This window comes from Electrona antarctica (assembly GCF_951216825.1).
Source record: "Electrona antarctica genome assembly, chromosome: 6".
NCBI lineage: Eukaryota > Metazoa > Chordata > Actinopteri > Myctophiformes > Myctophidae > Electrona > Electrona antarctica.
In genome coordinates this window covers 15,183,104-15,207,680 of record NC_136811.1, presented here as the reverse complement: position 1 = coordinate 15,207,680, position 24,577 = coordinate 15,183,104, and the positions used below count along the sequence as shown (strand labels likewise).

The window sequence follows — 24,577 nt, the reverse complement described above, 5'->3', positions numbered from 1 at the left end:
CTCTCATCCACCTCACCCCACATTGACACGTGTCAGTGTTGAGGAAGGTTAACTCATCCGCTTCCTGTCTCTCTCTCTCTCTCTCTCTCCCCCCCCCCCCATCTATCCTCAGATCAACCACTGAACCCTCTCTCTCCCCCTCACCTCTGCTTGTCATTGCTGGTCTCATTCTCTCCATCATGTCTCTCTCTCTCCGTCAAGACTTTCCCCTATGCATTCTCTGGGTGTTTCTCACCCCTTCCACCCGCCTCGTTCCCTCTCACACCTTTCATTCTCTCCAACAGATCATTCCTCACTGTCACGTCTCTTTCATGTTCCAAAGTTTGCCTCTCACCTCATTCTTTTTCACCTCTCAATCTCACCCGTCTAGTTCTTCCCTGCAGTGTATTTTTCCTTCTCATTTCTCTCCACCTCCCGTGTCTCTCCTTTGCTCTCCCCCTTTCATTCTTTCTACGTCTTCACTCTCTCCTCCATTTTGTCCCCATTAAACTTCACATTTTCCACTCCATTGTTTTGTTCTCCATTGTCTTGCATTCCAAATTATTTTTCTTTCCTCTTCTTCCCCTCTGGTCTGGTGGCACTGCTTCCCCCCCAGGACTCACTGCCTGCCTGCCTCTGTGTCTCATCCTACCCACAATGCATTGCAGCCACCCTAGCCCACCCCCCCCCCCCTCTTAAGACCCGGTACTGTAAGCACGGGACAGGAAGAGTAAACGCCCAAGGGTCGTCATGGGGATACAGGAGCATCCATTTCCCCTTGTGAAGTCCGTCTGTCCGCCGTGTGTGTGTGTGTGTGTGTGTGTGTGCGCATTCTCCTGCTATGTGTCTTTGTGGAGACCAATATTGTCCACAGAACAATAGGACAATCAGTGGTGTAAAAGTGGGGATGTTTTTCTGGCTGTCGCTTAGGGTAGAATGTAGGTACAGTAGGTTACAGTGTGTTAAGTGCCAAGTCTGGGCATGTACCAGTGACTGTTTAGGTGTTAGGGATGGCATGTAGTCCATAGAAACCTTTCAAAAGGTCCTCACACGCTCGGCCTCACATGCGCGCGCGTGCTTGCGTGTATGTGCGTCAGTGTGTCAGTGTGTGTGTGTTAAAACAGACAGTCTGTGCGGCTGACCACAAGATGAGATCAAGTTGTTTACCGAGTGTAGAAAAGGAATGATACAATTTCCTGTGATTAACATTGCCTCTCCCTCGCCCTCTGTCTCTCTCTCCCTTCCGCCTCTCTCTCTCTCTCTCTCTCTGTGTGTCGACTAAATCAACTGTAGATTTAGTCAACTAAAATCTTATGATATTTAGTCGACTAAAACGTTTTATTCCAAAGGCTGACTAAAACTAAAATATAAATTTGCTGCCAAAAACAACACTGGGTTTGAGGTAGGTTGTCGGTCTAATGACACTTGGACCAATAGTATGTCGGAACTAAAGCCTGTACCCTTATTCACATGGTATGTGTTTTACATAAGTAAGTAGCCTTGCCGAGCCATGAGGCCCATAGGGCAGGAGCCTATCTCCTGTTTCTGTAGCGTGAGGCAGCTTGATGTACAAGTACACCCCCTGGACATGACGCTAGTATGTCGCAGGGACTTATCCCCAATTCAACCATTGATGCTGAGCACTGGGTCCCATTTTTGTCTTGTCGAGTCTTTGGTATGACCCGGCCGGGGATCGAACCCCGACCTCCGAGTCTCAGGGCGGACACTCTAACCACAAGGCCACTGAGCTGGTTAGATGTGTTTTACATACAAGTTGTTTATTTGTAGCATTATTTATTTGCCCTTTGGTGTCTTGCTCGAGGCCACTTTAAAGTGATTCTAACATTTAACATTTTAGGGACACCAGCTAAATTGATTAAACCACAACTAGACCCTACAGCCTCTAACGACGCTACAGCCTGCGGAAGTCTGTCAACAAACTGTGAAGGGAATATATTTGGAAAATAACTTTTTGAACAGACAGGCACTCAGACAGACAGACAGACAAGGATTAGTCATCACATGAAGGCCAACAAAAAAATCTTCTTTGATAATTGGGGTCAGAGCTGGAGAGAGGCTGCTTTTTTAAATTCCAGTGGGGTGGCCACATTCATCATTCAGGCATCAGCACGCCAGACCTGGCCATGCATCACTCGCTCTGGGATTTATTAGTCAGGTCTGAGGCTAGAGGGTGAGAGGTTAAGCATTTATCAGCGGAGAAGACTAAAGTGGTCATGTTTGCTAATTCATAAACCTGGTTTATGCTCTGTCGCACGGCGGTGTCGCACGTTGAAAATAGCCAACGCACACTGTAGAGCACAAGCCCACAACGTCTTGCATCAGACAGTGACGCGGTGTGGGCTTGTAGGTCGGCGTCTATTTTAAACGTGCGGCTTCAGTGCGGACAGTGGAGCTCAAACTGTCAGGAATCATTGTCAGCAACGGAGAATGGAGCTGCCTGGGGCCAAGGCTTAAATAAACAAATCACACATTTCATGCGCATCCGTGATGCATACAGGCATACAAAGACACAACCACACATGCATACAAATACTGATGCGGACCCACATGCTACATTGTGCTGCTGCTCTGCACACACAGACACATGGAATCAGCATGTGGCCAATCGTATCTACAGTACAGAGTACAGTACAGCTCTTACTGGACGTGTCCAAACACACAACTCAACTGGCCGAACGTGGTACACTACACACACACACACACACACACATACACACATACACACACACACACCACACTGCCTGCCATCTCCCATCAGATTGGTCGATAACATGGCCACTATGGCCGGCAGCCCAGCCTGAATGCCCCCAGGGCCTGTCTACCATCTCTCATCACCATTATGCTACAGTAGCACTGAGGGGACAGTGGTGCTGGAACCAGACCATACAGTACACGCGGGTCACTTTGGCTACGGCCAGACCGGCAGCTCCAATGCTCCAATGCTTGGCCTATCCAGATTGGAATCAGATTATTTTTTATCAAGTCTGAACATTAAAGAAACATGGAAACAAATGGAAACAAATTCAATTAAATATGATTTAAATCTGGTTTGTAAAGATGTGTTTCAGACTTCACTGGACACTGACAATGAAGCCTGATTTATTCTTAGTATGACTTTGTCATGTTGTAGTCGAAAATAGCAAATTCACAATGCGTTCCATCACGACGCATTGTGAGCTTGTAGATCTGTGAGCTATTTTTGGTATAAGTAAAGCATTACTCACGCCTATGTTGTTACAACAGCAACCAATGCAGATTGACAGGTTGACAACGTGTGATTACACAAATCCAATCTGATCACATGCAAACAACAGTGTGGACAGTTTGTACTAAAGACTGTATTTGACTTGACGTCCAGTTCAGCTGCTCCCTCTGCACACTAGTGTAGAGTTACTGAGAGGTGGGGGTGGGGGTGGTGGAGGTGAGGGTGGGGTCCCCCCCAGGGCTTACACACACAAACACACATTGTTATCTTGGGGACACACATACAAAAGCTTTTGGTTCATCGCATCTTGTCCATTATGTCTAGCTTGTGTCGGGGGATAGGCGGCGTCACTGCATCTTAATGTGGACATAAAAGACACTGTTCAGTGACACGCATGAACACAAACACACCTAAAGGTCAGTTCAGATGGGCAGCGATTAACGCGGCTAGTAGTAATTCTTTTTTTTTTTTTTACGAGGGGCGACAACGCAAGCATATTTACGTGAGCAAGGTCCCGTTAAATTGTCACGCACGTGCTTGTTTCATGCACACGCCCGCGACTAACTAGACCTGGAACTAAGCTTTGAAGAATTACAGTGTCTTATTTCATGAATCACACAATCAACAACGCAGAACAGAGCAAGAAGGATCTGACCATGAAACCCTGTTGACTTGCATTGAACTCAGTTTCCCAGAAGCCCTTCGGTTACGTCATCATAAAGCACCATCCTCGTCACGATGTCCGCAACAAAGCCGGTATTTCTTAAAAGTTATCAAAACACTGAGAATTAAACATATAAAACAAAAGGCAGGTTTAGCGGATTCGGCAGGGATAGACGATGGGGAAAAAAAAAAGACGTGTTTAGTGGGTTCCGCAGCGAAACTGTTAAGGGGTTACATTTACACTGTAGTCCATTCAGCGAGTTCCGGTGAGGAGGTCACGGTCCTTTTTATATGGAGACACGAGTTATCTGCGACACACACGGATGGAAATTTACAAAGTGTGTTTTTGTGTTGCTGGCGGGCTCTTTAAAGGTTGCCGCCACTTCCCACTGTGCCGGAGTCTTTTACCACCAGCCAATAGCCTGGAGGAGTGTGTGCGAGTGTGTGTACCAGAGTGTGTCATTGTGTTGCGTGTATGTCTTTGTATGCGAGTTAGAAAGACCAAGACAAGAGTGTCTGTGCATTTTGTGTCTGTGTGTCCACGTGAGCGAGCGCGAGCGTGTGCACACTTCGTCTCAAATCAGCCTCAAATCCAAAGCAATTAGCGGGTCCAGATGGTGGGCAGGACTCACAGTAAATAGCTATGCAGTGTGCACTGACAGAAGAGAAGCAGTGACAAATGCCACGCGTGACAGTGGCAGCAGGACATACGGCTCCATGACACTGACTGGCACCATCAACACCAGCATAGCACAAACACACAATCTGTGAACAATCACATGGAAAGAAGAAGCTTTGCATCACAGATATCTGCCATGAGCCATTTTCGGTTAACGGAACAGTAGTTTCTTTTGGTAGTTTATTTTGAGGCGGGGGCATGCGAGGGTGGGCACACAACATGCAAAGCAAAGTTACTATATTTACCCAGGGTAACTGGACTAAGCATCAGATACTTGTTTACAGCCAGGCCCTGCTCATAGAACATTTCATGGTAGTGGTTCAATGCCTTGCTCAAGGGCACTTCAGCGGTGGTAATTTTAACGTGCCGGTCCGGGGATACGAACTGGCGACCTTCCGGTATCAAGTCCGCTCCGCAAACCGTTCGGCCACCGCTGTGACTCACCAAGCACATGCTTGACCCACGCAAACCCACACACCCAGCTGATTGAAGTACTGTGTGTAGACACAAAAACAAAGGCCCAGATAAAAAAAAAAAACACACACACACACCACACAGATAAGCACACACAAACACGAGCTCAGTTAAACGCACACACACAAACCCACTGGTGTACTGTTGGGACACACACCGACACACTGAAACCCTCCCTAAATTTCCTCCCACCAGCCCTCGTTAAATTTTGACCAAACCAGTTTGGTTTAGTAGTCAGAGTTCAAACAATGCAGCCTTTGAGCGGGGCTCCATTCACCGGAGTTTCAGCCAGCCTTGCACATTCTCCAGCTGATAACACAATCTGTCTGCCTGGAGCACCCAATGGCTAAAGCAACAGCACCGCATTCCTAAGCCCTTACTGCCCGTGTGTGTGTGTGTGTGTGTGTGTGTGTGTGTGTGTGTGTTGGGCAATATTACTTAGGAGAGTAATATGTTACTTATTACTCCTTAGAAGTAATATTACATTACTCATTACTTGGAATCAAGACTAATAGATTTGTATATTATATTACTTTTGTGCCCCCCAGAACTGCAAAAAAGGATGTACAACAATACAATTTGTTTAGTCAGCTTCTTTTAGAACTGAATCCAATTGTTTTGAATAATAATATTAAGAAGTCACAAATCACCCTAAAATGCTATACAATAAAGCAGCAATCTTTCAACCTTTTAAATAAAACATTTTTTCAAGGCAACAGCCAACAAAACAAAAAAGTAATACGTAATATGTGCTAATTTTACAAAGTAAATAGGTATAATATTACTGTTTTGTCAGAGTAATACCTAACTTTACTCGTTACTGGGAAAAGTAATAATATTACAGTAATATTACTAGTAACTAGTTACTGCCCAACACTGCTTATGAGGGCCAAATAATGTCCCAAAAGTATCATTTAGAATAGTATAATTTCAGAAATAGACAATATTCATGGTCATCATCACATGGTTAAAAATAATTTAGAGTTAGGGTTACAATTAAGACAAGATGCAGTTTGGGTTAGGGTTAAGACAATGCCTTTTAGAGTTTTGGTTTGGGGGTCTGGTTAAGAGTTATGCTAGGCCTATTATTTATACCCGTGTTGTGCACCACCAAACATAGCATATCCACAGTAATAAGCTCACAGCAACGCTTGTAGATTAAGGTTAAAAATGTTGACGTCCTCACAAATATCGTAATACAAAGTTGTGTGTACGTACTGCTAGAGGCAGGGTGAGTGCAAAGGGTGCTTTACGTGTGATGAATATTTGATCAAACATGTACATTGCCGTTTCAACACAGCTGAAACAGTTTTCCTCTGATTGGGTGCATGTTTCACTATTCCCATGTTGCAATTTTGATGAAGACATCTACAGCCATAACCTATCCTCCATCCATGCTCTCGATGTGCATGAAAACAGTACAGTACGGCTACAGCACAGTAGCGGAAGTGTAGCTTTCAGCGAACTACAGCAGGATTCCAGATTACCTGTTGCCAAGGCAGCAGGTTTACACCCAGCCAACCAGGACACACTTATACAAATGAGGCACGAGGGGGCTGGTGCTGGAGTTATGGCAAGTCTCTGCTAAGAGAGCATATAGTTTCACAATCATCACCAGTCTGCCTGACAACGCACAGATTTAGTAGAACCAAAATGAGGCAAACCGTGAAAAAAAGGGAATGAGAGAAAGAGACACTTCGTACTTGCCCAATCAATGAATCAATAAATCTAATCGGTAAGAATCGATGAACGCCTCCATTCAATCTCACCACCATGTCACGTACAGTAGCTAACCTCAAGTACCACATACTGTACAGTAGCAGACAGGTAGGTGCAAGATGGAAGAGGAAGACAGACAGGAGAGAGAACAACAACAAGTGCGTGAACGCGCGCACGCACACAAGCACCCATGCACACACACAGTGAGGCCAGAGGATCATTTCAAAAATCAAAAATCTTTAATCGCAACTGAACACAATAAAAAAAAAATCAAATTATCGGACAAATTGTGACTATAACAGTTCTCTTTTCAAATGTTGCCCCCTCCCCGACACACCCCCCCCCCCCCAAAGAAATTGTTTTTTAAAAAAATCAACATTTACACAGAACAGTGAATAAAACGCACGTTTCAAAAAGGGGAGGGGGGGTTTAAAATGTGTACAGGAAAAAATAAAAATACATTTGCCAGTAAGTACTTTTGGCAGCAATCACAGCGCGGCAGTCAATAATAAAGCACTCAAGAGGACATAAATTATAAAGCACGGCAAAAGAAAGAAAGAGAAACAATTAAAAAAATAACATAAAATGAGAGATCCTTCATGCGTGTCGCCACTGAGAGATACACAAACGTGACACCATAAATTAGTAATTCTTTTTTTTTTTCCTTCTCTCCGATATTTATATATTTATACTATGTACATAAGTGAGAGGGGGCTTTTCTTTTTAAAACCTTTTTTTTCTCCTCTTCTTCAAGTGGAGACGGGAGACGTTAAGGCTTCGATTTTTGAGCCAGAGGGCGCATGCGAAATATGTGGCTTTCGCAAAAACAACCAGGAAAAAAAATAAATACAATAAAAGCAAACCCAGAAACCTTGTTTAAAAAGTTTGTGCTAGGGGGCAGGTCTGAGGGGGGGGGGGGGGGGGTCAGTTGAGAGAGCGTGACTAGAAAAGTGGCTTTGTCAGCGCGCCAGGGGAGCAGAGTGGGCTGCCGGAGGTTGAGGACATTGGGGAGGGAGCAGAGTGGAGGACTGTGACACACTCTCTCTCCCTCTCTGAAATAGCCTCATTGGTTGCACTGGGTAAAGTGGGTATGATGAGTCTTTTCCTAAAAGAAAAGAGCCTCTCTGACACTTTAGATGATGGGAGCGTGTGTGTGTGTGTGTGTGTGTGTGTGTGTGGAGGTGCATTAGTTTAACCGGTGTGTCAGTGTCCAGTCATCTCTGCCTTACATGGCAAGTGAGTCACTGGCGCTTTTAAAACTTGGGTTTTCTTGTGCGTGCGTGCGTGCGTGCGTGCGTGCGTGCGTGCGTGCGTATCTCTTTCTCTCTGCAGTAACAGGACACGGTACATGTCCTGACAGAGCAGTGAGGAGATGGTCAAGGAGTGTCTGTCTGTGTGCATGCGTGCGTGCATGCGTGTGTGCGCATGTACAGTATCTGTGTGTCTGTGTGTATCTGTATGTGTGAGGAAGAGGCACAGTTGTCAGGTATGGAGGTCTACCGTTGGGCTAGTGCGCATAATGAAGAGTGAGGGGTGTCTGTGTGTGGGTGAACGTTACCCTGCATTCTGTGTGTGTAGCAATGTCTCCTCTAGCCATTCCTCCATGGTGACAAAAGGTCAGGAAGTGGCTCCTCACATTACAGGCCCTTGTGGCATGGAGACACTGCAAGCACGGACGCACGCATGTGTGTACGTGTGTACGTGTGTACGTGCGTGCGTGCGTGCACACACACACACACACACACACACACACACACACACACGCACACGCACACAACATGTCAGAAAGAGTGAAAATACAATATAGTGGACAAAAACTTGCGTGTGCTTCACTGCTTGTTAAGGGAGAGAACATGTGGAACTGCAGGCAATGTGAAAACCAGGTTTGTGGGCTGTAAGGCATTGTTTCGTGTTTTTTATTTTCTTTCCATATGCATAAAAAAAACAACTAAATATCAATTCTTCTGGGCTGCTGCTGGGTAAAATAAATTGAAGTAAATTCAACCTGCACTGAACAGGCATTCATTATACAGGGTAGGTTAATTACATTCTGAGCCAGGTGAAATTTGCCCCCGCCAAATCACAAGGTCTCCCTTCCTCCCCTTTGTGTTGTTCGCAGCACCAGCTCTATTTATTCTGTTATTTACACATTTAGATAAATATCCACATTTTCACAAGAAAAATAAAGATGCTTACATACTGGATACTGTACGTATAACCTCACACCAAAATGTACATACAACACTTTCTTCCCCACGTTTGTCATCGTCTTTGCACACCAATCATTTCATACATACAGATTTGCTCCATACATGGACAAAGAGACCCTCCCACACTGCAGTGATAATCACACACACACCAGTGCAAAAAATTAAAGTAAAGAGATACATTTTTCAGTGGTTGTGAGAAATTGACGGCATTTCGATAAATCTATCCAAGACTGACAGGAGTTCTAACGCGGGCTACGACCATTAGATGAAAAATCTATAGGTCGGTCTGGCATAAGATATGCCAGATAGTGATCGCTCGCTAATGGCTTAAATGGTGGCTCTGTTCCGTTGTCATATCTCCACCCCTCTCCGGTTCTCTCTCTCTCGCCTCTCATTTTTCTCCAGCACCTCTCTCTCTCCCACTCTCCGCTCTGTCAAGGTCAATAGCTGCCATCAGGGCAGACCAATTATATGTCCTTATAAGGACAGCTCAAAGAGTGTTAAGAGTGTGTGTACTTGTGACACGCACATGCACGCACACACACAGTTCAAGGTTAAATGGTTTTGATCCGAGTTACAGGCGGGCATGGCCGTCATTGCCCAGGGAATTGTGTCGCCCAGCGCTTGACCCCCAGACCTTGGGGTGGACCTCATACATGGGCTACGTCTTGGACCACACCGCCAGAGGCACCGTCTGGACAGCCAATGAGGGCCTGCTCACCAACGTCCCAGGCGGTCCACGGTGAGTCAAGAGCGAGGGTCGATTCTAAGGGCATAATTAAGGGAAGCTCGGACCGAAAGAATGTCTTTCCCTGGGACGTTCCCCTGCAAGAAGACGATTGGTCAGAGCCCTCCGGTGGCTTGTTAGTTCACCGGGAACTACAATGCATGCCCAGACTCGCACGCATAAGCACAGAAATGCACGTGCCTGCCTACAGTATATGTGCACACACTAGGGCTTTAAGCAACTAGTCGACTAGTAAATCCACTAGTTGACCTTGCTGGTACTAGTTGACTAGTTGATAAGAAGAAAACTAAAATTGTAGGCCTCAAGATCAGCTACAATGCTAGATTATAGTCACCAATGTACACAGTTTTTAAATGTACAAATATTTTTACACAATAGGTAGTTAAACAACTAGTCGACTAGTAAACTAGGCAACTAGTCAACTAGTAAAAATCACTAGAAGTGACAGCCCTAGCGCACACACACACAGCCTCGGGTACGAGTAGAGGACAGTCTATAGCTGCAGAGGTGTGAGGCGGTGCGGTCCTCCGGTGGCTCGTTAGCAAGACAAATAAACAGTCAGCAGACAATCAGGCCTGCAAGCTGCCATCGCACAGGGGCCGTTTCTACCGCACGCTGCCTCGTTAGTCAATACCACACCCTGCAGCCCCCCCCCCCCCCCCCCCCCCCCGGGTGGAGGCGACCTTTAAGCATCCCTCAATCAATCGAGCATTGGGTCATCTCGATAATGGAGGGAAAGATGATATTATCCTCGTTGAAAATCTATTTAGAAAAACCTCACGTGAGCCTTAGGGTAGAGATGGTGGGGGAGCCGAGTGCGGTACAGTCGGATGTATGGGAGGAGGCGACAGTAATTGAGTGTGGAGAACCCTGTCCAGCCCGGGCCACCATGACATGAGCCGATTGCTCTGGTCTGGTCTGGCCTGGAGGACAATGGTTGTTTGACACATTGTGAGCAGTGAAATACTATGCCTGCTCTCCACAGCCCTGACCTCAACACTGGCCTGGATAAATCAGCCCACCATAAACAGAGAGAGAGGGGTGGATGGACAGAGAGAAGGGGGACAGAAACGGAAATAGAGATAGACACAGATGGAGAGGAGATTTAGGAGAGTTAGTGAGACAACAGGGGATGGAGATTGGAAGAACAAGGTGTAGGGAGACAGAATACTGTGGGGGTAGAATGGCCACGTAATAGGTAATAGGCGATGAGCGGTGGCAATCTGTTGGTCCGAGCTTAGTGGGCGACTTCACGGCCCATTAACAGTCAAGCTCCTCCTGTCGGGAGTGCTCCGAAGAGAGCGGGAATGAGCGAGAGAGAAGTGACACTCCGTACCCCGACCACACAAACCCCTCCCTCCTCAAATCTATTTCTTCATCTCAGCAACCCCGTCAGAATGACTACATCCTCATTCCTTCCCTTCATCTCTGTTTACAGTGTCTTCCCTCTAGACGTATGCTATTATTTCATCTTCCAACTCCGGGGCATTGCGCCACACGCACAGTCGCACTCACGCACACACTCTCCAAACTGTACCCAACCATTAACCAACTGGTTCTGTTAAAGCCGAATGCAGTGGCATCGGCACCTTTGCTGACGTACGTTACCCAAACAAGATTGCCTTCACGGTGAGACCAGAGAGTGGCCATTTATTGAAACAGATGTAACAGGGTTAACGGGCCATGAAAACACAATATTCTGAGATGAGAGAGAGAGAAGAACATGACAAAAGACAGAAGCGCAGATGGAGGACGTTCAGCGAGTTAAAACCTTTTTCTTCCCGAGCCATGGCTGCCGGATTTACCCTTATATACCTCCCCCCACACCCTTTTCAGAAGCCCTCCACCCACCCACCCCCAGACTTGTTAAAGCACAATGAGTTGCCAGAGCAATAAAAGAAAGTTAGCCGACAAGTGGGTGGGGGTGTGGGTGGGGGGGTGACTAGGGAATAGAAGGTAGTGCCTATCTGCTCGACACCACTCCTTCCTCTAGTGCAGCGTGTTTTAGTGGCGATAAGAGTGAATGTGCTAGCGAGATGCTATATTATTATATATTATTTATATATATAATATATATTCACGGTACACCATTATTCCAACGCCAGCAGTACGCCGGTTTTCCATCTTTTGGTCTGTCTGTCAAAAGTCCTCGTCAAAGTCCCGGTGGGTGGTTAAGAGATACAACGCGAGACGAGGATGAAAAATAAAAATGAAAAGAAAGTGGGATTCTCTTTTCTCTCCGTCTATCCGGTGTTCTGTACTGTAGATGTATCAGGTGATGAAGTTCTGTCTGGCTGGTTGTACGGCACAGGGACGTATAGGGACGCCATACTGTTCTTGTCAACTTGATTATTTTTTTACACATATGCCCCTCCCCCCACCCCCCCAACCAACCTTCTTATCTCAAACGTCACTGTTCAGTCTGCCGGGGGGGAGTGGCGGGCGGGGGCTGTGCCGTTGCAGTTCATATATTTTCGATTTAATTTTGTTTCCAAAAAAATAAACGCGATATTCTTTTATCCTTTCTGCATAGGACGGGGAGGTCGGGTTAGGGATGACCCCCCCTCCCCCCGCGTCTCCACCTCCTCACCCTGCACACACCTTCAAATCCACATCAGGGTGGAGGAAACCCTCCATCTTTCCTCCACCACACTTCTCTCCTCCTCTAGATGCACCTCTCTCTCTCTCTCTCTCTCTCTCACACGTAGACAGCGGTCCGTGAGATGACGGAGCCGTCCCTCTGGGACTCCATGTCGTCGTCCAGGTAGCCCCCCATCATGTCCTCCTGGTCGTGGGGCGGGCGGAGCTGCAGGATGGGCTGCGCCCCGACGCCCAAGCCCGTGCCGCCGCCGCCACCGAAGTGGTCGTACCTCTCCTCCGGCGCCTCCTCGTCCTCCAGCTCCAGCTCGTCGAACTTCCTCCTCTCCGCCTCGTCCAGCTCGCCGCTCAGCAGGATGTCCTGGGCCGTGGGCGTGGCCGGCGTGACAGCGGCGCCCGGCACCCCCGTCCCCCCCGCCGTGAGGGGCTGGCTGTGGGGGTGGTGGTTGTTCTTGTCGGCGGCGCCCTCGCTGTACACGTAGATGGGGCCGTTGTTGTTGCCGCCACCGCCGCCGCCCGCTCCCCCCGTGCCGTTCTTGCTGGTCTTCTTGCCGCCGCCGAAGAATCGCGACTTGAGGTCGCTGGCGCCGCCGCGGTAGCCGCCCTGCTGCTGCTGCTGCTGCCGGCGGCTACGGGTCACCAGCACGGCGATCAGCGCCCCCACCAGCAGGAGAGCCAGCAGGGAGCCGATGACGGCGCCCGCCACCACGCCCGCGTTGGAGGGGTTCACTGTGGGTTCTGTGTGTGGAGGTGAAGGCACAGGGAGAGGAGAGAGAGAGATAGGAGAGAGAGACAGATGGAAGAGAGAGGGCGGGGGTGAGAACAGTGTGAGAAAGATAAAGACATAGGCAGACAGTCAGGCAAGGATAGAGAGAGAGAGAGAGAGAGAGAGAGAGAGAGAGAGAGAGAGAGAAAGGTGAAGAGAAGGATGAAGGGAACACCAGGATGAGGTGAGAAAAGCAAGGCAGGAGTGAGGAAAGGAGAAGTGTTGAGATTGGGATGGATAGAAGAGAGAGAAGGAAAGTGAGGAGGGAGAGATAGAGCGTGTGAGAGAAAGGGAACATAATGGTGAAACAGGAGATGTATGAGAGGGACAGACGGAGAGAGAGAGAGAGAGACACATGGGTAGAGAAAGAGAGGATGATGAAGACAGCATACAGAGGGATACGTGGGAAAGGGCAATGTCAAGGAAAAAGAGAGTGAACGAGAAAAGAGAGGGACCAGCAGGAGAGGAGAGGACAAGAAGAGAGTACAGTAGAGGAGAAAGTGAGTGAGAGAGATAGAAAGACACAGAGGGGGAGGACAAGAGGATACAGTAGAAGGAGAGAGAGAAAGAGAGGGGGGGGGTGGCTGATGTCAGTGGTGCTGTATTCAGTCAAGTGTGAAAAAACGCTGAGGTGTCACAAAAGTATGCGACAATGCGTGCGTGTGCCTACCTGCATGTGTGTGTGTCAGTGTGCATGGCAATGTGCGAATGTGTGCACGAGTGTCCCCCCCCCCCACCCCATGTGTGTGTGCGTACATTCTGTCCATGTGCGTGTGCTGAGCTTCAAGCTGCACTGACTCTCCCTCCCTCCCCGAGCTGCTCCCGTTCCCATTCTCACAGTCAGCCACGTCACAACAGCATCTTCAGCCAACACTGGCCCCCACACACACACACACACACACACAAACACCCCACCCCCTTCCCCCAGCAAGGATGCCCCCAATTCACACAACCAGCGTATGTCCCAGACACACAGCCCACTTCCTCACTGCCAAAGCACAAACGCAGCCAACTTGTCCTTCAGCCCACCACCTCCAAGCTCTGTGGAGCAGCGGTGTGACTCTGCGAGGGTTAGCAGCCAGGAGGAGGAAAAACGGAAGAGGACGGATGATGGAGGGATGGCGGAGGAAGGTGGGGGGGGGGGGGGGGGGGGGGGTGTCGAAGCCACGTGACGGAATATGACAAAGTCTTCCTCGGAGCAATGTATTAGCGAGCAGGGGACAGACTTCCACCCATCTCCCCGCAGGAGGTGCAGTTCAATTTGTTGTCGCACTTCCATATGGCCACGAGACAGCGATTTGCTTGTGTGTGTGTGTGTGTGTGTGTGTGTGTGTGTGTGTGTGTGTGTGTGTGTGTGTGTGTGTGTGTGTGTGTGTGTGTGTGTGTGTGACCACTGAATAAGGACAAACACATGCGCACACACACTACGTGCACGCACACACCAAGGCCAAAAAGCCTTTTCATGGCAATTATATCCAAAAGTATCATTCATGTCTTTTCAAGTGGGAGAACAGAGCATGCTGGGAGGGAACCAGAAAAACTAGGCCTTTACTATCCACTATCGGTTTGCCAAGGATTGTGCATGCGTACAGTGTGTGTGTGTGTGTGTGTGTGTGTGTGTGTGTGTGTGTGTGTGTGTGTGTGTGTGTGTGTGTGTGTGTGTGTGTGTGTGTGTGTGTGTGTGTGTGTGTGTGTGTGTGTGCGCGCGTGCGTGTGTGTGCATCCCTGCTTGTGTTGCAGACTCCAGGGATACAGGGAATGTCTAAATCGGGGTTGCACAGAGGTCCCACATGACCCCACCAGCCCCACCAGTGTTGGTACTGTGAGCTCTGAATCTCCCATCTGCCTACCCTCCTGTCTTACTATACAGTCAATGCAGCATTTTTAAAATAGACTATAGACAGGCCTTTTATATAGAAAACTATTTGCATTTAGTTTTCACTCTGTGTGTTAACTTACTCAACATAATTGCACATGATGTAAACCTCAGATTGTTCTGGGCTTAAACAAAAGGTTGAATACATGATTTAACAGAGATAGATAATATTTCTTTGAGTGTGAATTATGTGAATACCAAGTCATGCATGTCAAGGCTGAGGCGGATAGATAGAGAAAGGAAGCAATGAACATCCTATTATATCTTAGCGTTGGCACAGTGGCTCTTAAAACTGAAATGTGCTGCATGCCTGTTTTTATTGGGTCGCTACATGACAAGGATGCTAATATGTTTTAATAAGCCTGGGTCCCAGGAGAGGCCGAGTTTGTTATTTATTAGAGTCCATGGTTATCAAACTGGAGGAATCCTTGGCTTGTAGCCGGTTCATGGCTCACTGTGCTGGAATCTGTTCACTAACTTCAATTTCGAACAAACAACCATGGACTGACAAAATAACTAACGCGTCCCCATAGAAGGGGTTAGCTGAACAGATCAGCCAGCACAGGTGGGCTGGCAGAACCTTCATTAAAACACCCGGGACAGCGCTCCACACGTCCCAGACTCTTCTCCCTTCTGGCTCCAAAACTATGGAATGAACTTCCCATTGCAATCAGAACTGCAGACTCACTCGCAATCTGAAAACTCACCTCTTCAGACTCCATCTTAGCCCGCAGCACTTGCACTAGCCTTGATGACCTTACAGGCGTATGCGAAGGCTAAACTTATGTAATTTAGATGATATGTAGACATGCTGTAGCACTCTATAGTGTATACTCATAGTTTCATTGTACAGATATTCTACTGTTAGACGGATGTTAGGTTCTTAGCTTGCTTATGATCCTTGATGACTTTCTATGTATTTGATTCATTACCATGTGGTCATGTCGTTCTTGCTTACTGTAAATCTCTCTGGATTAAGAGCATCTGCTAAATGCCTAAAATTGTAAATTGTAACACACGGTGGCTGGCTGTGGCTTTGTGTTCAGTTTGATATGCATTGGGAACCATGAAAGCTCAAATTGACATGGGGCCGTTGCAAAAACTGATCCCAGCATGCCTCTTCTTCTTCTTCTTCGCTTTCCCCACCTATAGCTTCCCCGCCAGCAGCTGCAGGAGACTCGAGAGTGAGGAAACGCAGCCTCTAAATGTGTTCCTCTAAATGTGTTCAAATGTCACGTTGCTGCTCTGTCCTCGCTTGTCACATTCGGTACCCTGTATGATATCCAAGGTGCTCCGAGTCCCGCTCGCCTGTTAAGTAGCTTTGACTGCAGGGCCTCTGACAGAATTACGGCTCTAACACGGCTTCTTGTCAAAGGAAGGAGTATGGTATCCCGCTGACTCGGCCTCCGCTCTCTCTCTCTCTTCTCGTCACCTCCAAAGCCATTTTACCTACCATGTCGCCCATTTTGCCATTGTATTTCCCGTCATGCTGCAATTTTCTTCTGCTCCCCACACACTTCAACATATTCATGTCTGAATGAAGACTGTGTTGTCTGAGTATGTGCGCCCTCTTTGCCTCTCCCCCTCCCCCCTCCATTCTTTATCCTCAATTCCCCTCGCTTTCCATTCCCGTCCTCTATCTGCGCCCCCTCCTCTCCAACCATTACTTTCCCTTCACTCCTCTCCAACCTATTATTCCCTCTCTCTCGTTCCTCGTCGTACGCCCTTCCCTTTCATCCCACAATAACTCTCCGTTTGTCTCTCCTTCCCTCCCAGCTATCCTTCTCCACATCTTTCCCTCTCTTCTCTCATGACATAGCGCTAAACGCTTCCTATTCACAGACATGACGACCGGGGGTGTGTCCCCACATGTCCCACTGCTAACAGGAACACGGGAAATGCATTAGCACCTCCGCGGGGGCCTCCACTGGGATGTCGACACACGGTGACATGGCAAAGCGTTTCCATGCACCAAAAAACTGCTGCCCCTGGGTTAACAAAAGAAGGACAAGGAGTGACTAAAATGTCTTTGGATGAAAGCTAGCAGGTGCGATATAAAGGTTAATCATATTCCTGTCGAATCCATTTCCTTTACATGCCTTAGAGAGCTGCAAAGAGAAGCAAACATGCGAGGAGTGGACGTAGTGGAGAATTCTTTACAATTGGTACAGAAGTAGGTCATCTTCCATTCCACTTTATGGATATCATTTTTGCGGATATGAAAACAAACCCCTGGTCATAATCCTTGCACTTTAAAAACACACAACCAAAACTCTCATTGCAGAATGCTACTCTGCAGTGCAGTGTGGATCCAGCCCTATGGGTGTCCTGTCCTTCTTTAAACAGACACGCTATGTTTTATTCCACTTTCTGCTGCATAACAGTTCACAGCAGGGGCCGAGAACGAGCCCCTCCAGATCCCTATACCAGACCTCGATGCAGCTTAACAATGCACCACTGGAATCTATTAGGGAGCCGGGCTTTCGCAAGGAGCACACAGTCTTGAGTGAAAGAGTGCTTTACCCACGAGCTACAGCAGCACAAAAAAGGCACCCCATGTAATATGCATGCTCAAATTGAATGCTTGGAGAACACCGGAGGGTCCAAGAAAGTCTAAAATGTATGACTAAAGCGCCCACTCCAAACCCAAACCCCGCCCCTACCGACCGCCGCCTCCATCAGCCCGACCGAGAGCAGAGCCAAAAAAGCAGCAGCGACATAAGCTTTTTATAAAGTCGCATCATGCAAAGACCGTGAGCTGCAAGTGACCGCGAGTAATGAGAGAGATGGGGCGGAAGTAAACACTGCTGCAGCCTCTCCAAGACATGCATGCGAGCCTCGTCAGAGGCGTGCACACACACACACACACACACAAATCACCAGTGGTCTATGGTCACACGTTGTGGTGTGGAAGTGCGGGGGTGGTTGCAGGGTTGAGCTGTACATAGAGCATAGCCTGATAATATATACTTCCTCACGCTGTGAATTTGTACATCTGCTATTTTCGGTACGAAACACTTGCATTAGCAGGGCCTCTGTTAGTATGTCAAGTGATTTGAACAGGCTGCGCATGTGTGTGTGTTAATGGGGAGTGGGCAGGGGGCCCAGTAGTAGGCCAGAAGGACTTGGTTCCATCAGATCAGACAGCTCTGTTCTCTGGCTGCACTTGCATGGCCACACAGGCACACGCACATACACACACAGATGGATGGACGGCAAGACAGACAAACACCCAATCTCTCTGACAAGCAGATGGACTTGTGCACACAAACAGTCTCAGACAGATGGACACGGCAACAAGGAGACTCGTGTGCACTCTGAAATGCTCAGATATGATCAGCACAGTGACTGGAAGGAGACAAATTCTATTCACTGCCTGGTTCAAGGTTTCTTTATTGTTACACCTTGTATACGGATACACATGGACATGGGTCAAATTCTGATGAACAAAACACATTCTCTCTCTCTCTCTGAAGTGTACAGTATTGCAGCAACTGTAAGCAACTGTCCCTATGGTTTGAAATAAAACTTTTGAACCACAGTCTTGGTGTGTGCGACCCATCTCCTTGATTTCAGTATTGCAGCAACTCGTAAAGTCTGTCCCCAGAAACCCCAGTTCCCATTACACTACAGTCGTGGGCTTACACCAGCCCGAGAGACTGCAAATAGACTGGCGTGTGGGAGGATTTTAGGTACACCCTCTCTCTAAAGGAGAGAGTGGAGGGATGGGGGGGGGCTGGGGGTTGGAGACAGAGAAGATCTGGGTTAGGCCCCTCGGAGGGTGCTGAATGGAGGGAGAGAGGGATGGATAGATGGATGGAGGGGGTTCAGTTGAAATTAATGAGAGCTGTCTGCATTTAAGGAGAGAGAGGGGGAGAGAGAGAGAGAGAGAGAAAGAGAGAGAGTCTCAGGGAGACAGCTGAGGGATGACGGAAGAGAGACAGAGAATGATGGAAAGAGAAAGGGAAATGGAGATGGAGTGACAGAAACGGGAGAGAATGACACGCCGGTAGAGAGAGAGAGAGGCAGGAGACCAGGTGTGTCTCCTGTGTGAGAAGGAAGGGAGATGAGCCCCACTCTGACATACAGAGATTATGAGTGAGTATATATATATGCAAATACACCTGCACTGACGCAGCACGGCCGGCCAGAGAGAGAGGCGGGGTTGACTACGCAAGAAGAGAGAGATGGGGAGAGTAGGAAAAAAAAGAAAGAGGTTCTCAGGACAAAACTGGGGGGCAGAGGACACAAATAGACAGAGAGACACACATAGTCACCTCTATAGTGTGTGGGTGTGCACACATAATGGCGTGTGTGATACAGCCATAAGGTAGAGGGGAGCAGGGACCTGCCACGAAGCAGGTGCTGGCCATTTCATGCCTGTCGCACCCTCTTAGCCACGTTTGGGCGCGCGGGGACACACACACACACACACACACACACACACACACACACACACACACACACACACACACACACACACACACACACACACACACACACACACACACACACACACACACACACACACACACACACACACACACACACACACACACACACACACACACACACACACACACACACACACACACACACACACACACACACACACACACACACACACACACACACACACACACACACACACACACACACACACACACACACACACACACACACACACACACACACACACACACACAATGTATTTCATGTAAAGTTTCTCTCACTACAAATTGTATCTCAGCACCCATAACATTATCCAATCACTCTCACTTTCAATCTCTTTCTTTTACACTGTGTTCAGACTGCCAGCCCAAATCCTATTTTGGGCCAATCCAGATTGGAATAGAAATAAATAAAAAAAACAGACAGACAGAATGTGCAAACACGGTCATGTTTCACTTCTTTTACAAGAAGTGAAAGCTTCAAATGATGTCAGAATACAGTTTAACCAATTCAGTACAGAAACCCCCTTTGGTGTTTTAAGCATTACAGGTATGTTATACTTAAGTTTAGCTATTGAAAACGCTATTGAGAACGTTTTTAACTCATATAGTTGCTTCTGGGGGGGGGGGGGGGGGGGGGTCCCTGCAACAACATATTTTCAGATGGGGGTCAATTACATATCATTTTTTGGGGGTCCTTGACATGAAAATGTTTGAGAACCACCGACATAGAAACGTGAGGTTTTTCAGAAAACGATTTAGAACAGGGGTTCTCAACGTTTTTGGCCGGGGAGCCCCGGAAATGCTTTGGCCACCCCCGCCCGCACCCTCCCGACCCCCAATATATATTGACTGCTACAATAACCATAATAATAGAGACAATACACTATAAATAAATACTGAGACCAGATATAATCATTAGGGAAGGTGTATGCATGTACTATGTGTACTATATGTAAACTCTTCATTTCCATTTTCCAGCCAATAAAATAATTTGGGGACCCCCCAAAATAATTTGGCGACCCCCCCGAGGGGTCACGACCCACGGGTTGAGAACCCCTGATGTAGAAGACATCTGTAGAGTCGTGCTCGGGTCTAAACGGGTTAAGAAGCTATGTCTTTTTGAATGTCGTTATACCTCAAATCAAGAAGCTGAGCAAAAGCCCATCAAAGAGCTGTCATCACAGTGTGATCCCAAAGCTGCTGCCTGTTATACTGAGTGCTTTCTTCAAACTGAAAAATAAATAAATAAACAAAACCCATTTTGGAAAAATCGATGATTTGGTTGATCTGCACAATCTCATGTTTGCCTGCTTTCAGCATCAAAGCCCGTCTCATGGGGCAGTACTACTATTGTTGAATGATAAATATGCATGTAAAGGTTTCGATGAATTGTATACAGGACCCCGGTGGAAACAAGCCATATTGCTTTCTTGGGTTTAATCCTTTTAGCATCATTTTGTATTGAACTGTACTTCAGTGCTATTGTTTTTGGCAAACTGTTATTTGTTAATAAAGTATTCAATCAATCAATCAATCCATAAATGAACATGTTTCTTGGTACTCGTTTGCATCACTCCACGACAGTGAGTGGGAGACGTCACGTGAGGGAGGGCGGGAGGACAGAGGCGGTCATCCGACAACAGGAGCATAGGGAGAGAGAGAGAGAGAGAGAGAGAGAGAGAAAATGATGACAGACCAGAAAGTGGTGGAAATGACTTGGCGGAGGGAATGGAGAAAAGAAAAGACATGAACCTATAGAGACATGGAACGCCAGAATTGTAGGAGGATGACAGGAGAGAGAGAGAGAGAGAGAGAGAGAGAGAGAGAGAGAGAGAGAGAGAGAGAGAGAGAGAGAGAGAGAGAGAGAGACACAGACAGACGGACAGACAGACAGAACGAGAGAATCAGCCAGGAGCTGAAACAGCACAGGCTGACTGATCCGCTCAAGAGAGGTTTGGACACTTACGCTTACACACGCGCACACAAACCCACAGGCACTTAGACACACCCAGTGGAACACTCATACATGGGCTCAGTCGTGCACGCACGCACACAGTCGTTTGGCTAAAAACGTAAAATTCCCACACGCACGCACACACAGTGGCATGCAGTTAAATCAAATACACACACACAGCACCAGAGAAAACTGGCTTTTCAGCGAGCGAAAGAGGAGAGACGAGAGAGAGAGGACACTGTCCCATGAGAAATGTGCCATCAGCAAGCATCCACTCTTCCTTCTGCCCCTGCATCCATTCATCCGCCTCTCTGGGTCTGAGCTTGGCTCTCATGCAAGTTCTGATTTAGCCCCCTTAAAATGTAAAAGTGCCTAAACTCCCCCCATCGGCACCGCAGGAGTGTGCGTGGATGTGTGTGTGTTTGTGTGTGTGTGTGTGGGGGGGGGGGTTACATCCTTTATGCTACAGCAGTTAGTGGTTAGCCTGGTGCACAGCATGAGATCAGCCCCAGACGAGCAGCAGCGACAAATAGGAATGTTGGTTGGTTGGTTGGTAACAGTGGATAACCACAAGGGGACTGGAAGGAAAGAGCCTTCAGCACAAACAAAGTAACTTCCAGTGAAGTTCATTCCAGTGCAGTGCGGAAGGCAGATGGATGATAAGAGGAGGCTGAGCTGGGCAGAGGAGCAGGGGGGTGGGGGGGGGGGGGGGGGGGGGGGGGGAGATGCATTTTGTACGAGGCGGTTGTGGAGGTGGAACAGAGGCCACTGAGCATAAGCATGGAGGGATGGTGCGAGATTGATGCAGGGGATGGAGGGAGATTGATGGGGGAGAGGGAGGGAGATTGATGGCGGGAGGAACAGAGGGGAGGAGGGAGCGATCCGCACTTAAACAGGCGCCGATGTGGCTGAGTCAACTCGCCGGAACGTCCTGCGAAGCTCGGAGTGGCATGACCGGAGGGAGAGCACGCACGCACGCACGCACGCACGCACGCACGCACGCTCGCTCATTTGCTTTCTGTCTGCCTCCCTCTGACAATCACACTCACCGCACACTCACCCGTTCTTGCTCACACATATAGACTAATGCATGGTGAATCATGATTGCACACCGCCGTTCGCCTGGCACGCTAACACAAACACTCAATTGTGCGCCTACTCACAGACACACATGCACAAACGCAATGTGGATCCACATATCTCACTCGTATGTACACACACACACACACACAAACACACACACACACACAAACACCCTCCACTTCACTTCAAAGTCAACAACTCGATCGGGCAACCAACGTATCATTAGCAGTGATTGCAGCCTTATCGGGTAGTCTGTTGAGTCATCCCCCCCCCCCACCCGCCTCACTTCCTCCTGTGAATAATCACATCAGTAAAGGCAGAGGGCTACTGTGACTGACCTCCTTCAACAATTTCTCTTTGACTTTGAGCACCACAAGAAAGAGAAGCGAAAAAGAAAATATTCAGAAAAACATAAAGGCTACAAAGACAAAGCGCTCCAACGTGATCGGTGGGACATTGAGCTAATGTACTACAAATGTAGCAAACCTTGGAGCAAGCAGTGAAGAAAAGGAAGCTCAGAGGGAAGAGCATTCCAAACAGGACATAGTACAAGAATGAAAGATGAAATGTCCCAAGGAGGGAAGCCCCAAAAGAATGCCTTCATCATCATTTTTTAATGCACGCGTGCACACACACACACACACACACACACACACACACACACACACGCTCACACATGCACACACACAGTACACACACGCTCACACATGCACACAGGACAGAGCAGCTAGACCCACTAACCCTAACCCTACAGCCCTTAGCACCGAAAAAGTGTGTGTGTGTGTGTGTGTGTGTGTGTGTGTGTGTGTGTGTGGACATTCAGCAGGTGTGTGGGAACAATGATAATGTACTGTATGAAACCAGCCAGGCGTGACAAAAGGGAGGAAGTAACAGCAACGCACACCCAGGGTGTATAGTGTGTGTGTGTGTGTGTGTGTGTGTGTGTGTGTGTGTGTGTGTGTGTGTGTGTGTGTGTGTGTGTGTGTGTGTGTGTGTCTGAATGTGTATACCGTGGCGTAACAGTCTACTTTAGATGACTGTACTGTGGCATTTACTGTGGGCACAAAAATGACATCTTCATGGACAGCCTGGGTCACCACCACCACCGCCCACCCCACCCCACCCCCCCCGGACCTCTTTGAGGGTGTAAACATTTAAAATTGGGTTCCGAGAGTTAAATGAACACTAAGGAGTTTACTGTGTACTCGCTAATTGTATTTGTAATTTACTTTGAGCACCAGATGGGTGGAGATTACCATGTCGCTGTGGGAGAGCGGTGAAATCACAGGAATGCAGAAAGCATTGCCCTGAAAATACTTCCGTGTGGTTTGCCAAAACATCCTGTTAACTCGCTCTGTGACCGTCCATGAAGCCCCACCCGTCTGCTACTGCCAGCAGGTTAACCCAGGCCGGTGTCTGTTGGTTTTGGGCTCAAAAGGAGAGTATTTCAATATTTTTTTCTCATGGTGTTGTCATTATTTTTGGAAAGCTTTTTTTTATTATTTTATTTGCCTATAATGATATACAGTTATATATATGTGGCTAATTTATGTATGAAGGTCTGCGCCCCCCCCCGGCTGCGTCCCATTCAGATGACGAGCCTTAATCAGCCGCTATTCACGGCTGGCTGCCTTGATCAATTCGAGATTTCTAGCGAGTCATTGAACCTAATTTTCATAACGTAAGATTACTTACGTGCATTCGGTACATTATGAGCTTTGGAAGCATTTTATTCTGGGCCTCGCTTTTATGAACATAAAATTTACATGAGGTTCAAGACAGCTGGATCTGAAACACACTGGCAGGAAGCGCTGCACGGAATTCAATATGGTCTCTAAACCGTTTTCATTTGATTATTATTTGATTACTCCTTTTGTACAATGTTAGGTTTTTGCTGTGAGACTGCAATAATAGCACATTTCCATTGATAACTTTTATATATTATATTTATACCTTTGAGACATTGAGCAAAAGAAAAGTGTGTTTCCTTGTTAAAGACACCCTTTGGCCCTGCATGGATAATAAGCTTTATAGCTTAATGAGCTATAAATTATTTGACCCAGGCCTGATTATTGTTACCTATCTCTCTCTGTGTGTGTGTGTGTGTGTGTGTGTGTGTGTGTGTGTGTGTGTGTGTGTGTGTGTGTG

The 24,577-nt window shown here is 47.7% G+C and overlaps 1 protein-coding gene across 2 annotated transcripts in view; it reads right to left on the bottom strand.

Moving 5' to 3' along the window:
* Nucleotides 1-24,577, bottom strand: part of LOC306925659 (poliovirus receptor homolog) — a 152,294-nt gene that overhangs the window by 67,580 nt on the left and 60,137 nt on the right. The window contains exon 7 of one of the 2 annotated variants that reach the window (XM_079504635.1): nucleotides 6,961-13,034. The exons of the other annotated variant lie outside the window; for it this stretch is intronic. Coding sequence (XP_079360761.1) covers nucleotides 12,397-13,034 — 638 coding nt within the window. The 3' untranslated portion in view covers nucleotides 6,961-12,396. Of the gene's footprint in view, nucleotides 1-6,960; nucleotides 13,035-24,577 lie in introns of those variants that run through there. 2 annotated transcript variants of the gene reach the window in all.